This window comes from Orussus abietinus, unplaced genomic scaffold (genome assembly GCF_000612105.2).
Source record: "Orussus abietinus isolate OABI.00-Male unplaced genomic scaffold, Oabi_2.0 scaffold6, whole genome shotgun sequence".
NCBI lineage: Eukaryota > Metazoa > Arthropoda > Insecta > Hymenoptera > Orussidae > Orussus > Orussus abietinus.
The window spans coordinates 1,437,299-1,452,884 of record NW_019396002.1 but is presented as its reverse complement, the minus strand read 5'-3'; the positions used below and the strand labels follow the sequence as shown (position 1 = coordinate 1,452,884).

The 15,586-nt window shown below is 50.5% G+C and overlaps 1 protein-coding gene across 4 annotated transcripts in view; it reads right to left on the bottom strand.

Moving 5' to 3' along the window:
- LOC105694223 (potassium voltage-gated channel subfamily H member 2) overlaps nt 1–14,416 on the bottom strand; it is an 83,043-nt gene extending 68,627 nt beyond the window's left edge. For all 4 annotated transcript variants that reach the window (XM_012414685.2, XM_012414689.2, XM_012414686.2 and 1 more), the window contains exons 1-2: nt 10,877–14,416; nt 57–287 (exon numbers count right to left, since the gene is read on the bottom strand). In XM_012414685.2, coding sequence (XP_012270108.1) covers nt 57–287; nt 10,877–10,952 — 307 coding nt within the window. In that variant the 5' untranslated portion in view covers nt 10,953–14,416. The remainder of the gene's footprint in view (nt 1–56; nt 288–10,876) is intronic.
- Nucleotides 14,417–15,586: the final 1,170 nt, after the last annotated feature.

Below are 15,586 nucleotides of genomic sequence, written 5' to 3'. Positions count from 1 at the left end.
AATGCGGAGTAAGGACGCCTTTCAGGCAGGAGAAAAAGACGGCTCGTTTACGTTACCATCCTTCCTGTAGTAGAGTATTTCGAAGTGCTTCTCGACGCCTGCGACGAGAGCGTCGCGCAGGGCGGCAACCGCATGTGGCGACGTCATGGGGCCGTGGAGGAACTCGCAAACCGCCGGGCGCTGCATCACCTCTGCCCTGGAGAAGCCCGTCAGCCGGCAGAACCCGTCCGAACAATAGATTATGTGGCATAGTCCCTGCTGCGCGTTGGCCACCAAAAAGCTGCGATCTGCAATCAGAAGAGCGAGGCGTGACGAGGAATGCATTATCGAAAATGGAGCACAACCTACGCCGAGGTTAACCGCGGCATTACGTGCAACCCCGAAGACGCCACTCGGCTCGACAAGATGGCCGCCAGAGGCGCAACTCGTTTAAAGAGGCGCGAACAAAAGTGTTCACGCTTTCGAAGGCGTAATACGACGGTGCGCGTAAAATTCGCGCCAGGGAGGTTAAGGACATAAGCGACGCGTATATCGACTCGTGTAAAAGTCGGGAAACGTGTGGGAGATCCCGGTGCTGCCCGAGTTTCACCCTTTCCGCGGGATTTCGGGATTACGTTACGAGTGGACCCAAGAGAACGACCCGCGGGGATTCGCGCGATTCATAAACGTCGGAGCCAGTTGGGGATGTCGTTGGCAAAAGTTGCGGAGTTTAACTAGGCTTCCCCTTTCGCGCCGTCGACCCCTTCGCTACCAGGAGGCCGTCCCGCAGAGCTATTGAAGCTCCTCGCGGAAGTGTTGGGGTTAAGTGTAGAAGTTAAATGTGGCCGAGCAAGTTGATACGGTTTTTTAGGGGGATTATAACTCCGAGTATTGACAATTATGGTGCACTGGGATCTATAGCACGATGGATAGGTCTGACGACCCGAAGAGGTGAACTTTCCCCGATAACGGAGGTACTTCGGTGACACGAGAGATGACCGATAGAGGCGCGACCAGTTTAGGGATGCGCGACGTATCAACGTTGGACACGCTATCCCGCTTCTGTGCTACGAGACAATGTGAGTTCTGTTGGTTAAGTGGCAGGAAATCGACCAAACTTCGAGTGTTACTGACGATTATACTACCGAGGAAATTTGGGATTACACGCGGGCGGTTAGTAGCAGCCTAGTTTGTTTACTACGCTGTAAGAGAAGCGTCGGAGAAATATCGTACAAAATATACCCTGGAAAGCGTAGTCATACACGAAGTATGAAAGTGAACTGTATGCCAGCGCTTGCGAGTGAAGAAGCCCCTCAAATCGGACGAAAGCTCCCCGGAATGCTTTATTTTACCTCCTGTTTGCAAGTCGAGCAAATGGAGAAGCTGGAAGGGAATTACGTCGCGGATTCGGCCGTGGTACCGTTCGTTTTCTGGGTGGTTCGACCTTCGTCCTAAAAGTGGCGGAGTTTAAAGCACACCCTATAAAACATTTTCGGTGCGGCTGTAATGGCCACCCGGCCAGACCCAGCCGCCTCGACTGAACTCGTTTATTTCCTACAAAAAGGGAGGCGTTGCTGCAAAACGAGGGTGCCCAATGATGATTAACTACGGAGGCACGGCGACCGCGTGAAAAGTGACTAAAGATCATTTTCACCAGATACGAGCGATATAAAGTAACCGCGACGCCGCGCGTGAAAGTGATTACCCTGGGGTGTAATTTTCTCGAATATGGCAAAATGGCGTATTTTCACAGCAGTTAACCACGTTAGCGCAGTAAATTGATCATTTCCACGGTAGTGCCCAGCAAGTGGCAGTATTTACACGGGGCCATTTGCAGTGCCCTTTCACTGGGCAACGTTCACTCGTGATGCACGGCCGATAGTAGACAAACTTTCATCGCATGCCAGGGCTTAATTGCGAAGAGGATCGTGGATCTTTCCCGAGTTGCATACAGTTTCCACGATCCGCCATCCCGCAGCGGCACGAGAGAGCCCACGACGCACCATAACCTAGTTACCGTGGAAATCGTTGTTCCATTAGTAAAAAGCAATGCGACGCAGCCCTGGCATTTCGTGGACATCAGTGACTACACTAAGCTGCGATCCGCAGAATTCTACCGCAATGCGAAACGCGCGAAGGCCGTGCGGGTTGCATAGCTCGAAAGCCATCGAGCTTGCACGAGACACGTAGCACCGTAGGATCACCCGATCAATTGATATAATTCCGCGAACGATAACGCGGACCGCCGCGGATTGCAGAAGGGGTCGGATCGCGAGCACCAGTGCCAAGGGCGCGCAAGTCCCCGAGTAACAAACAACGGACGATTTACGTAATCGTCACGGAAGATGGCGTGCTCCGGACATTTTTGCCGTATCCCCGTCGATAGGCCGATCGTTTAACGGGGCTTGTAATTACCGAGGGCATACAATCTTCGATCCGCCGCGACTATATCTCGCGACCGTCCAGGAGCTGGCTAGGCGTTCCCCCTTTTCAATTCGACATAACCTCGAAGCGGCGCGAAATCGCGTTTCAAGGATTTCTGGTTTCCACCGAGGTTCGCCAAATTGCGTACCATTGAGAGCCCGATCGGATTGTTTATCGAAGAAAGAAAGGAACCGGCGTTTATTTCGGGAGCCCTCGGGACGCTTTCGGGACCCCGAGAGACCCTGGGCAGTCGGCCATCGTTCATTCCCCGTTAACCTCTCGGCTCTTATAACCGTTCCTTTTCGCCGACAGGAATCGGCGAAACGCGCTGATCCCTCGGGGGACTCCCACGATATTCCGGGGATTTTTCAAAATACCCAAGGAGTCTCCGGCCGCCGGACCGAAATAGATTCGCCGGCTTCGACTCCTAGGAACGTTAGGCTCGGCGTGTGGTTGGGCCCTTTGCCAACGATGTCACTTAGCCCCGAGATCCACTTCGCTGCCTCCGCTATTTCGACTTACCGACCATGTATGCTCATATCTCCAGAAATCGCCTTTTCACCGCCTCCGAGAAAGCGGACGGTCTTTCTCGCGCCTCTGAGAAAAGAACGATATGGCACCCAGAAGATATTGGCGCCGCCCAACCGATAAGGGTGCATGTGTCTCCAGACAAAGCATTTCTCTACATCGCCTCCAAGGTCACGGATGGATTCACTTTTTACCCAGTCGTGCGACATGACGTGTTAACGTCTATTGTCTCCTTATAATTATCCTCTAGTTACTGATATGCCGTTTGCGCATGCTTTTCAATGTATTTGGCGCGAAACTCTATCGAGTTTCCTGATTAATGCGTTCATTACCAGGGATGTGTTCATATTGGTTTGCAATCGGTTATAAGTGTTACATTCTACACAAATCCACCAGTCAACGGTGCATTAGACAGAACAAATGGTGTATGTACACTGTTTACTAACATCAATTAGGCGGCGCTCTGCAGTCTCCGCCATTTCGACTTAAGAACAATGTATTCTCACATCTCCGGGAATTGCCTTTTCACCACCCGGACCTCTGAGAAAGCGAACGATCTTTCTCGCGTTTCCGAGAAAAAAAAACAATATGGCGCCCCGAAGACATTGGCGCCGCCAAACTAATGACTGGAACAGTAACTGAGTGCTTCCCTTTTCGATATAAGTGAAAAAGCGAATCATTGGACAAATCTTTAGTACAATTGTCTAAAGTGAAGAAAGGATTACTTCATGCTACAGAAATGGCTGATTAAGGGTAGATAAGGGAATCCTGACATTTTCATAAGATTCACTCCACTGAAAACATTAATTAGAAAGAGTTTTCCTCAAAGCTAGGTTTTTCCAATTGGATTTTCTCAATTTTAGAATTTTATTTCTTCCATATGCCCACAAAGAGTGGAACCGTCTTCACCATTACACCAGAAGTATTCAATTCGCAGAGGGTCTCAATGATGTAGCAACCAAAATATCAATTTTATAACCAAACTTTAAACATAACACCTTGAAAAACTAATCAAAGATATACAAAATAGTGTATATTTGTAGTTATTCCATTTTCGAGGAAAAAACAATGCCTGAAGTCACCGAATTGTGGGAGCTCTAGTTGAGAATACGCCCTTAACGCGTCCATGAACAGGGATATGTTCATATGGGTTTGCACGCAGAATGGGCGGCCACAGGTGCTACTTTCTGCATACATCCCCTAGTCAACGATGCATTAGGCAATACAAAAGGCGAATATCCGCCGTTTACTAACGACGTCATTTAGCTAGCGGGTACACTTCGCTGGCCCCGCAGTTTCGACTTGACGAGGCGAAAATCCCTAGCTAAGCCCGAAAATTCCCCGGCGTGTAGACCCCGGAATTTCATTCCAGAATTCCGCGGACCCCGTGCCAAGAACGCACTCGGAAATACGTGTCGCCCTGAGGCAGAGAGACGTCGGAAAAATTCGTTATCTGGATCCCTCAATTTCGGGCCACGTGACGAGTCCATCGCGCGAAAGGTCCCGAGGTGGCCTTGACTCTTGCTCGCGTTTCGGATGTTGATTCGCCGCTATAATTAATCCCCCTGATGAACATCTCTCCACAGGAGGAGGGAGAGGGCCGGCATAAATTTAGAACTGTTTACACCGGCAGATTTGAGAAATATCCTAACTTCGGCAACGGATTTCGAAAGACGCCGGCCGGCCGCCCTTGATAAATCGGGGACGAGCGTTCGGCCGCCATCTTGGATTTCCAAGGAGCGCCCGCGAGGTGAGAATCCGCCGACGAGCGTTGCCGATTAATAGATAGAATTTATCCCGGCATTCGAGGAAATCCTTCTATAAATCCTCACCTTTTGAAGATTTACAGGGAATATATTAATAATCGCGGGACTTGTCGTACCATTGAATCTAGAGTCTGGAGGTTTGGAAGTCACACCCTCGAAGCGGCAGAAACCCAGCAGAAAAACCGAGGAAGGTGCTAATGCACTTCTTACGTAGCCAAGTTCAAACAAACCATCCGTCACGAGGTCCGGATGGGCGAAAATTGAAACGTTCCACCTCGCGACGACAGGCCGCCTCTCGAGGCTGCATTTTCAATTCGATAAATAAATAATCCGGCCAAATCGGTCGGTACACGCGCGTCGGTTACTCGGTTAACGAAAGCGACATCAAAGAGGATCCTCGAGTCAGGAGCGAAGAAGATCCGCGTCTACCTAAATCTCTGAACAGGCTCCTCATTTCCCTCATAAATCCGCCGTTTCGAGGAATCCCGAAATCCTAAAATTTCTCAAAGAGCCCGCAAAAGTTGGACACGATAACAGTTACATCTCCCGCTTCTTCGATATAGCTGGAGGGTGCGGCAAAAGGCTGTAACGACCTTACTCCGAAAACGCGTCGAGGAACTCTTCCCGAAAGCCCTCAATCACCGGCGTCGAATTTGGATTTCCTCCGGGTACAAGATCGGCCCGTAAGAGTTTTAAATATACTCCTGGCCGAGATCCAGGATCCCGGGATAAATTTATCTCCCGGCCCGCCGCATTAGTATCGCCGGCAAATCCGCAGGCTTCATTGTGATTTCCGTCAACTCCGGGCGGAGTCATTGTCGCAAAACGGGACGGCCGAGCCGACCTCGGCCGAGACGGTCAAAGCCAGGTGGAATCGGTCTTTTTTTAATTCGGCACTCGGAAACTGGGACACCGGCCCAGGAGCGACCCGGCGGGAGCAATCCTGAGGGAGCGACGACATGTCACGGGTTCCGACAGCCGCAAGAAAAATCCCGTCCAGGGTCTAGGAGTCCAGAAGCCCTGCTTGATCGCGCCATGTCCCTCGATCTTGCATTTTTTTCAAAACCAAGATCAAACGGAAAAGAAATAATTTCGTCACAATTACTATAGCAACATGGCTAAGGTATTGCTAAAATATGAACCACCCCAATGATGAGATGGATAACATCGAATGGTAAATCTAACATTCCCAATAGTATATCCATGATGCTGCGCTAAAAAGTTGCACTGGTGGTTACCATTTGGAATGGTAATGTTAACTATGCAATGAAGTTACGATAAACGTAATGTTACGACAACAAGTATCTAATAGCTACCTTGATTAACACGTTGAGCGCGGAACCGATTTTGCTGAGCTTTCCGTTTGGGCGGCACAATTTTTTATATATAGGATTCTTGATACCGTGTCAGTCCCAAGGGACCGACGCCGCCCAGACGGAAAGTTCACTGTCGGTCCCCAGGGACCGACGCCGCACTCAACGTGTTAAACACTGAAGGAACGGTTACCATCTCATTACCATCCAATGTTATCCCTTACATTGTCTTGCAACATGGTTACAATTATTACAATTGTGGTTCTTCTGACCATTTTTTTTTCTTTCTGTGTAAGACTTGAGGATGCAAGACCAAACCAAGACCAAGCCATGGTAGCCTTGGTCTAGATCTTGCATTTGCTCATCGCTGCTCCAGTTTTCCGACCCGAGTGACATCCTACCCCTACAACCACCTGGAGAAGTTGCGGAGCGATCAGCTGATCGCCGATCGCTAGGGTCCACCTACGCTACCGCGAAGCCCTTGAAAGTCAGCCAAGTTTCCAAGGGCTCGTGACGTCACGCCCGGACTTGACATAAATGCCAAAATTTCTGGCCCCGTTACCATCTACTCGCAATCTCATAATCATCGGTCATAAATATATCCCGAAGCGAAATTTCAGCCCTACTTTGAACCTGGATAATGTAAGCAAGTCCTCATTTGGTCCTACGTCACTCATTAAATCCTACTTCCGATTTTAAACTTCTCACCTGAAAGGAATTAACTTCAGGCCTAAACGTAGAAGAAATGCAAATATCTGCCATTTTCAAGGTCCAAAGTAGGATGTCCTATTTTCTCCTATACCTTCATATCGTGTATATTGAAAATCCGTTTAAGGGGATGTGAAAGTGGCATCTGAAGCTTCAATCCTTCATGAACCTTTTCTCCGAACTGGGTGTGCTGAATCGTTTCAAACTTAACAACGTGAATGCGGAGGCTACAAGGAAGGTCCTGATACTAATGAAATTTCATTTTTTATAACACATTTTTTAAATACCTATGAACAAATTAAGAAAAAAATTGTCATTTCTTGTGTTTCGGGACCTTCCTTATACCCTCCATATTTATATTGTACAGTTTAAATCGATTCGGTACACCCAGTTTGGAGAAAAGCTTCACGGACGAGAACTTTTTGGCGCCACTTTCGCATCACCTTAAGGCCCTTAGGTACAATTGGAGGTCCTAAGTAGAATAAAAATTTCGACTCGAAGACTGACGCATTTCACGACCACGTGGTCCGGCGGCGCGTTCCCCTGCATTTTTCATCCCACGTCTAATTTTAAACGGGAGATGAGTATTAACGAACGCGGTTCCGCTCTAACTTGTGAAATCTCGTGTTAACGTGGCGATGGACACGGGTACCCGTTGTTTCGAGTTAAAGAAACGTACGTCAAAGCGGCGTCTCCCGAGAGGGTCCAGGCGGTGCCAGATTCTCCCATCACGGAAAATGTCACGTCCCACCTAAATTTCGCTGCGCATATATTTGATATGAGATTGCCCGAGTTAAAATGTTCATCCACTCGCGACCTCTATCTAATTCTGGTCTGAAATGGGTTTCGAGATCATCTAAAAAAGGTAGCATGTATACAGTCGAGGTCCTGCCTTAGACCGTAAAAATGGCAGATATTTCCATTTCTTCAGCTCCCAGAAAGTACGAATAGATTCGCGTGAAAAAAAAATATATATCCCATTGTTGCGAAGTCGCATTGGTCAACATTTGAAAGTCGTATAGGAAACTATGAATGTCGCATGCGAAATTTGATAGTATGAATTCCAGAATCGGGCCTCGGATGACGGTACCGGAGGAGTTATATCACCGTTCAAGAGATAAGATTCCCACTTTGTGTTAACGTAACGCGAAAAAGTGAAATTACCTGCGATAAGGGCTCCGCATGAATTTCTAAAATCGACAGCGCGACGGTTCCGAGAGAAGTCATAGTCGGAATAATTCTTGGAGTGAGTACCAGCGATTTTAATACGGCGAACCCCAATCGCCTAATTACAATCGATGGAGCGACTCGCGAGCGAGAAGAGAGGATCCGAAAGCAAGGTAAGCGTGCGACGAGCTTGCGGTTCTATAGGAGAAACGTCAGATTAGAAGCCAAGGCTCGGCGCTGCCCGCGCCGCGCCCTCGGGCCGCGGTTGGCATACATATTTTTTATTACATAAATTGGCGCTAGTACGACTTCCCGAGAATTTATCGCGTTAATGCCCATTACCGCGGCGGAGCCGGAAGGGGTTGAGAGTGGCAATCGGATTTCATCGACTCGCCCCCCGGCCCTGGCGAGAGATTCTCCCTCTTTTTCAACCGAGCTTTCGGGCGCGGGTTCGAATCCCCTTGGTGCCACCTTCTTGTATTTCTCTCCCCTTTCCTTTTCCCTCCGCCGACCAAAGTGGTTCCCCAGGTTCCAGGGTAGGGAGACTGAGAGCAGCTAAAAAATATGGCGCCTCCGACGTCACGGGACCGGCGACAATGCGAGGGAGCATCGAGAGGTCACTCCGTCTCGCCCTGGTCTTTCCGCCATTTTTCGCAATCAATCCGTCCGCCAACCCCTCTGGAGACTCGAACCATTTCCCGAGTGATATTGCCAGTGACGAGCATTGTCCCGTTGTCAAAAAAAAAAAGAAAAAAGGGACAGAAAAGGAGACCGGGGGTCTCCTTCTCTCCACTTAACCGCTCCTTCCGCGGGTATTTCAAATCATTTCTGAAATGGAGTCCTGACCCGATGCCTGGTGACGCCATTAACGCCCCATGGGAGAACGCAAGCGAGTGATCCTTTCGCCTCGTTGAGACGCCGACCGACTGATTTCTCAACACTGCTTTTTTCATCGGTTCGCCAACCTCTCGTGCGAAACGCGAATCTCTTATCACCGTTTCGCATTAATTATAGTACATCGTACATCGGCGCTTCCATTCGAACTCCCGACAAGGTGTTCCCCCGACTTTAGAACTTTCGTCGGCAGGGCCAATTAACTTATCTCGAGACTTTGCCGCCGATAAGAGAGTTTTCCTCAAAGAGAGGGAGGGAAACGACGAAAAAGTGCGCCCGCTAGTCCGTGACCGAGGATTTTGAACCCTTTCAAGATGGCGGGCCGAGGTGAACGGGTTAGGACGCAGCCGGCGCGCAATCATGCAAATACATGCTAATCCGTCGAAACATTTAGCTATTCTCGGCCAACTCCAGCGATGATCGGACCTTCTGTCTCGCCCTAAACGTACGATACGTCATATAGGGCCTCTAATCGACCCCTTCGTCATCGAGGATTCGAGCCGAGGTTCTTATTTAAACAGTACCCTCCTTTATTTGTCCTCCAATATGGCGGCCATCAAGCCGGCTTAAAACGTGCCGCCGAAGAATTTGGAATGTAGTTCAGCGGGTTAAAAGGTTAGGGGGGGTAAAAATAACCGTAGATGTATCGGCATCGATGCCAAAACACGAAACGAATAAACCATCGGGACTAAATAACGCGACATAGTTCCATTTCAAGTCCCAGCCGATACTTCGCGAAGGAGGGCGAGAAGAAACCGAGATGGCGGCGGATGCTTCCCCTTATTGTCCCTTCCCTTGTAATTACTAACGAGGAGATTCTAAATGATTTCGATATATATATACCGAGCGGATCATTTCGCCAAGATATCTGCAGAGGTGATTGCTCTCTCAAAGATGAAAATACGAACACGAGTTGAGCGGTTCCCAAGCCAAAAGTCATCGGCCCCTTTGACAGGGCGGATGTGTCACTTGGCAGCGGAATTGATCGAGTTTCGTCCCGCGAGGCCCGGCACGAAACCTGAGGAAAAATTTCGGGACTTTTACGATTATCGTCTCGAGACAGGCGAATACAATTTACATTACGCCGGGATTTACGAAAATCGCGTCCGCCATCGGCCGGTTCCCCGCGCCCCTTATCAATATTAAATTACTTATCGCCTCAAAGGATCGGTTATCCGGGAAAAATAGGGACGGCCTCCTCGACGTCCGATAAAGAAAACCCGACATAAAAAATTTCCATCCCGCGTCGAATCGCGCGGCCCACCAATTTTGAATCGGAGCGATTGCCAGGGCGCCGATAAATATCGAAGGCCAGCTCGATATCCGATACAAAAATCCTGGAATGAAAAAAAAAAAAAAGAGAAATCTGTTTTACGAATCACGAGAGCCCGCGCAATTTTGACTGGAAACGTTTTCCGATGCGGCCACAAATGCGGGAGTTATTCGAGAGCGAAACCGGCGTTGCGGCACCTTGTATTAGTGATGCGACGAGTCGAATACTTTATCAACTCGAGTACCTCGAATGCGAAAACATTGCGAATCCGAGTTTGGACTCCAGTCGACAATTCGGCAAGGGAGAAGAAACATTAAGTTACAATAAAAATGTCCAGAGGTGACTCAAGTACACGCCTACCTTGAATTTAAGGTGATATCAAAATGGCGTCCCAGGGGTTTCACGTACGAAACTTTTCTCCAAACCGAGTGTACCGAGTCGATTTAAACTTCACCGCACGAATATAGAGTCCCTAAGGAAACTTCAATGTTTTACAATTTATTTCTATATGCTTCTTAATTTTTTTTTCTTCCTCATGAAAAATTAAATTTCATGGGTGCTGAGACCTTCCCTGGAACCCCCACGTGCACGTGGTAAAATTTCACACAATTCGGTAAACAGTTCGGAGTAAAACTTTCATCGTTAGAAATCTCACCACGTAAACGTTAAGAATATAATTTCAAACGATTCGGTATACCCAACTCGAAGATAATTTGCCCAAACGATTGACCCCACATATACCACTTTCATGTCCCTTTAACGAGTTGAAATGTTCGGTTCGTCGCATCCCAACCCCATACACGATAGATACACCGTGCACTCACCATGCGTGTCGAATTTCCTGATGATAGTCTCGATGATAGTCGTTCTAGGTGCCACGTGGCCTCGTCTAACAGGCATCTCAAGTCTCTTCCCAGAGTCCTGGGTCTCTCAGCACTCTATTCCCAGCTCCGCGATCCACCGGCGTTGTCACCTACCACCTATCACCGGGGCTTAGCTTGCCTATCACGGTACAGCTACAGCCTCCGTACCATTGCACACTTATCACTGGTACATATCGTCACGAGTACCCGAACGAACCCAAGCAGGCACCCACCTCGCGTACCGGACCCACTACCGGAGTGCGCACTACTTATACTTATTACTTGTATAGGTACGTATATGTGTGTGTATGTATATATTTATATATGTATATATAACGTGTATATACACCGTAGAAAAAAGCACAGCACGAGTTTGAGCACAATTTGCGGAAAGCACTAGGCGATACTTCCGTGGTAGGCCGTGGAGGTGAGAGAGAGCGATAGAGAGAGAGAGAGAGAGAGAGATATCGCGAGAGCAAGAGACAGGGAGCGAGAGCTTGCAAAAGGGCGTCCGAGCTAGAGGAAGAAACCTCCCTTGGAAAAGCTCAGCGAAGGTGGATTCGTTGCATAGTTCGTCGGTCGACCTCTCGCGCTTTCTGGGAGCTTTCGAGCCTATCCCGCGGCCACCGATAAGCGTTATCGCGCCTAAGCTTCCGCTAGAGGCGCTCTCGCTAAGGAAGCTCTAATAAAGCGTTTCGGTGAAGCGGTCAAGCTTCAATGGAGATCTCCCAAGGGCTTCTTCCGCGCCCCCTGAAGAGAGCCTCGTTTCTCGCACTTTTCTTGAGGAAATCGAAAGTCGGCCCCTCGGCTTTCGAGCGAGTTTGCGAACGTAGAGTTCGCTCGACGGCCGGTTCCCTCCGGGGAACCGCACCGAGGTTCCTTCCGATGAAGTTTCGCTGGATCGCGTCCTGATAGCGCGCCGATAAGGCGAGCTTGCACGCTCCTACCGTGCCGACCGCAGGGTCAAACGCCGGGGTCAGACCCGAGGACTTAACACTTCGATCGGCGTGGTTGGTTCCTCGGGTTCCTCTTCAACTTCCCTCGATTCCTTCGACTCCTTTGAAGACGGGACACGAGCGCTTGCAAGGGAACAGCTTCGAAACGGACGTCGCTCGACAGCTTTCGGCCCCGATCGAGGGACCTTGAACGGGTTCTCCCTTCCTAGGGATTTCTTCAGGTTCTTCGGTTCCTTCAGTCGCCTCCCTCCTTTCCGTCCTCCACATGTTCCTCTTCTCAAGCGATTATCACGAGACTTGACTAGGTCTCTGCTCGCTGCTGGTCGTTTCCTCGCGTACCCTTGAAATCCTGGACTCCGGGAACAGGGGAACAGGTCGCTCTGGACCAATCGTACGAGTCCATTTCCAGCGTCGAAGAACCCCGAAAAAGTCGGTCGATTAAAGGAATTCGAGATTAGGTACGGTATCCGGCCTAGACTTCAAGCCTATCGAAGCGATCCAGAAGGAAGTCTCGCGCCATCCTCGGCAGCTTCCCCAGGAATATCCAATTCAGCAGGACCGGCTCGGCGTCTTCGGGAAGGGACCTCGGAAAGTCTTTCGAGGCGGGCAAAAGGCTCCTCGCCGAGATCCCGAGTCTTCCAACTTTGGGATCCGCGAAGCGTCGCGAGGCTCCTCGCATTTCTGCAAAACCGATCTTCTCCCTCTTCAGAGCCCCGAGAGGAACCAGAAGCGCGTCAAGTCGTCGCCAACAGAGAGATCCGCGGGCAGAACTCCGTCGCTTAAAGCCGAAGTACAAAATATCCCCCAAACCACCGCCAGACTTCGATAGAAGTTCCGTTTCGCCGCCGCGAAAAAGTTCCCTCCGCGGAGAGTCCGAGAAGAGTTCCTTTCCCGACAGTGCCTAAAATCTATGAAATATCCCTAGAATCCCCCACCCGAGGTATATATTCGTTGCCGCCCGGATAGTCCCTAGACGTCGTCGAGGCTGTAGGAGTTCTCACGGAACCCCAGCAGACGTTCATCGGCGACATGGTCCACCATTTCCCGGATCGAGGGTCGAGCTTCGACGACCGAGATGGGTCCTCTTCAGGGTTAACCGAAGGTGTTTATCAGCTAGGAACATCGACAGGAGATCGCGACGTGCATCCGATCCGCGGGTCCTGGACCAGGCTCTTGGGTGCGTTCGCAGCAAGCTTAGAGGCTGAAGAAGGCACGTGGTGTTGCAGTCGGAGTTTCCGTCCTGAGGAACAAAAGAGCCAGGCTGTCGGGATCGCACGGAGCTCGCAGGGACGTCTTTGGGACGTCCCAAGGGTGTCCCTTGATGGCGCGATGGGCGTCCCGGATTCGGTCAGCGGGTCCTTCTCTTCGGACGAGTCGTCCTAGCATCGTCTCCTCGTCCTTCGACCTCGACCGATGATCCTGTCGCCGCCGATCTCGCCACGGAACTCCCGGGCAACTTCATTTGATCCCAGAACCACGAGAAGAAGTTACGTCGGTGAAAATGATTCAACGTTCGAGTAGAAAAGACCAGCTAAACGGTACCGTGTAGTCCCTGCAAGGCATTTCTTCAAGTCCTACATCTACGTTCGCCGTTTCTTTGTCTCGCTAAGTATGACTTCGGCCGCCTCGTTCATCCGCTAATCAACTAATCCGCTAATCCGATGCAACGCAGTCCTCAGAAGACGTTCCTCAAGGTTCACGGGGAATTCTACTCTCTCTTTTGTTGTTGTTGCGTACGTTTTCAAGACTCCGACTTTAGGGTTATTTTCTAGGAAATTCGTTGCAAAGCGTTGAAGAGGTTAGCGTTCCCCTTTGCGAGGAAACGTAGCAAAGTGCTACCGATGGATGAAGTCGCGTCGAGTAGAAATAACGTTGTATAGTTCCGTCCTTCCCTTCGAGCAGGTCCAGGTCGATCTCACGCGAGGCTTTTGTAGTCGAGGCGGAATCTCGGAAATGGGAGTCCTTTGTCTTTTCCTGCTACGAATCTTGTACGAAAGCAAATCCTTCTAGATCAAGAGATGAAGTGATGTCTGGAAAAAGCTTCGGTGGAAAGGTCTCTTCTTCGCTCCATCTCGTTGCACCTGCATCGAGCTACGTCCACGAGGTCCCTTCCTTACGGATTAGGCGTTTCCAATTTATTATGGAGTCGAGTTTCCTTAGCCGCCCTCGTCGCCGTCGCGTGGGAGTCGAACCGTTTCTTACTCTTCCTCCTTCACCCACACCGTTTCACGTCCACGCGGGGTCCTTCTTCCTCAGCATCCAAAATCACCCTTCAACGTCGATCCAAACCCAGGGATATCCAGGTCGGTGACTCCGAGAACTCGGACCATTTAAACACTCCTCACGGGAAGACCAGTCGCCTCGGGAACGAAGAAATCCTCAAGGACCTCTTTCTCGTTCTCGGTCCGAAAAGGCAGTCCTAGGAACAACGGTCCTCCTTTACCGGGGCCCCTTTCATCAAGGATCCGCGACTACGCCTCGCGAAAAAAAGAGAACCAAGCCCAAGCGCCTCATCTCCTCCAATGTCCGCCGCGACCCTTTCGCAACCAACCAAAGAGTCCCCGATAACGATACCTCCCGCCTCCCCCAGGAGTCTCGGTCTTCGCCTAGCCCAACGACACCTCGAGGAAAGACCACCGTCCAGTGGGCACTCTCGGCGCTCCAACTTCGCCGGACAGAAGACGTCGGTCCCGAAGCCGGTGGTGATCGGGCCGATCGCGAGCGGAAGTCCCCCGCGCCCTAGGCCGTACCACAAGGGCGCGTCCCGAATCCCGGTCTCTCCTTCGGGACTGCACCCGAGATCCCCGCATCCCACTTCCCTTGACCCGCTCCCATGCGTACCGCGGCCACGGGGCGGCACACCCTCTCAGTGTGCCTCATCCTCCGTGTCCTCGGTTCAGACTCTGTCCCGGCCCCTTTCTTCTTCTCTCTTCCCTTTCTTCCCCCTCGTCCCGTTTCGCCCTTTCCTCCTTGCCTGAGCTTCAGCGCGCGACGCCAAAGGGACTCGCGAAACCGCGCCGAGTTTTGGGTGTTTGGCCTCCTGCCGTTCCGGGGTGGACTGACGGTACGGGAGACGAAGACGCCGGCTGCGGGCCGGCGCGCACGCGTCGCCGCGCCGGTGCTGCCCCCTCTACCCGCCACATACGACACACAACATAACCTCTCTGCGTACGCGCGTGCCCGCTCGCGCAGGCGTACCTCGTCGATTACGCCGGAACGCTACGCGCTACGCCGTGACGACGCCACGCCGACGTAGTGATCCTACCTTTTTCCCGATAATAAATCGATCGATTCGATGATCGACTCACTCGACGGACATGCTATTTTTTTACAACGATGCGGCAGATCACAAGTTATCACAGTAGAAGCGATAAATGTAATTTCCAAAGTACGTTTTACGCTAACGTTAGGATATAACACTATACGCTCTACTGAACGTCGCGTCCGGATAAATAAACTAACCTAACGTAACATAACCTAACTCTTAGTTAACCTTAACTTAATTGTTCACCACCAAAAAATTCTGGGGGAGCGTTTATACTTTACTTAGCTTAATCCTAACCCTTGGCATAAACGTTCCCTATATCACTCGTCATTCGATTCTTAGGGGAAATACTCGAATCGAGCGTTGAAGAATCGAGGGATCGGTTAATCGGTGGGAAAGAAAATCGATACTGAGGGAGTCAGTCACCGTGGTATCGGATACGACGAGAAG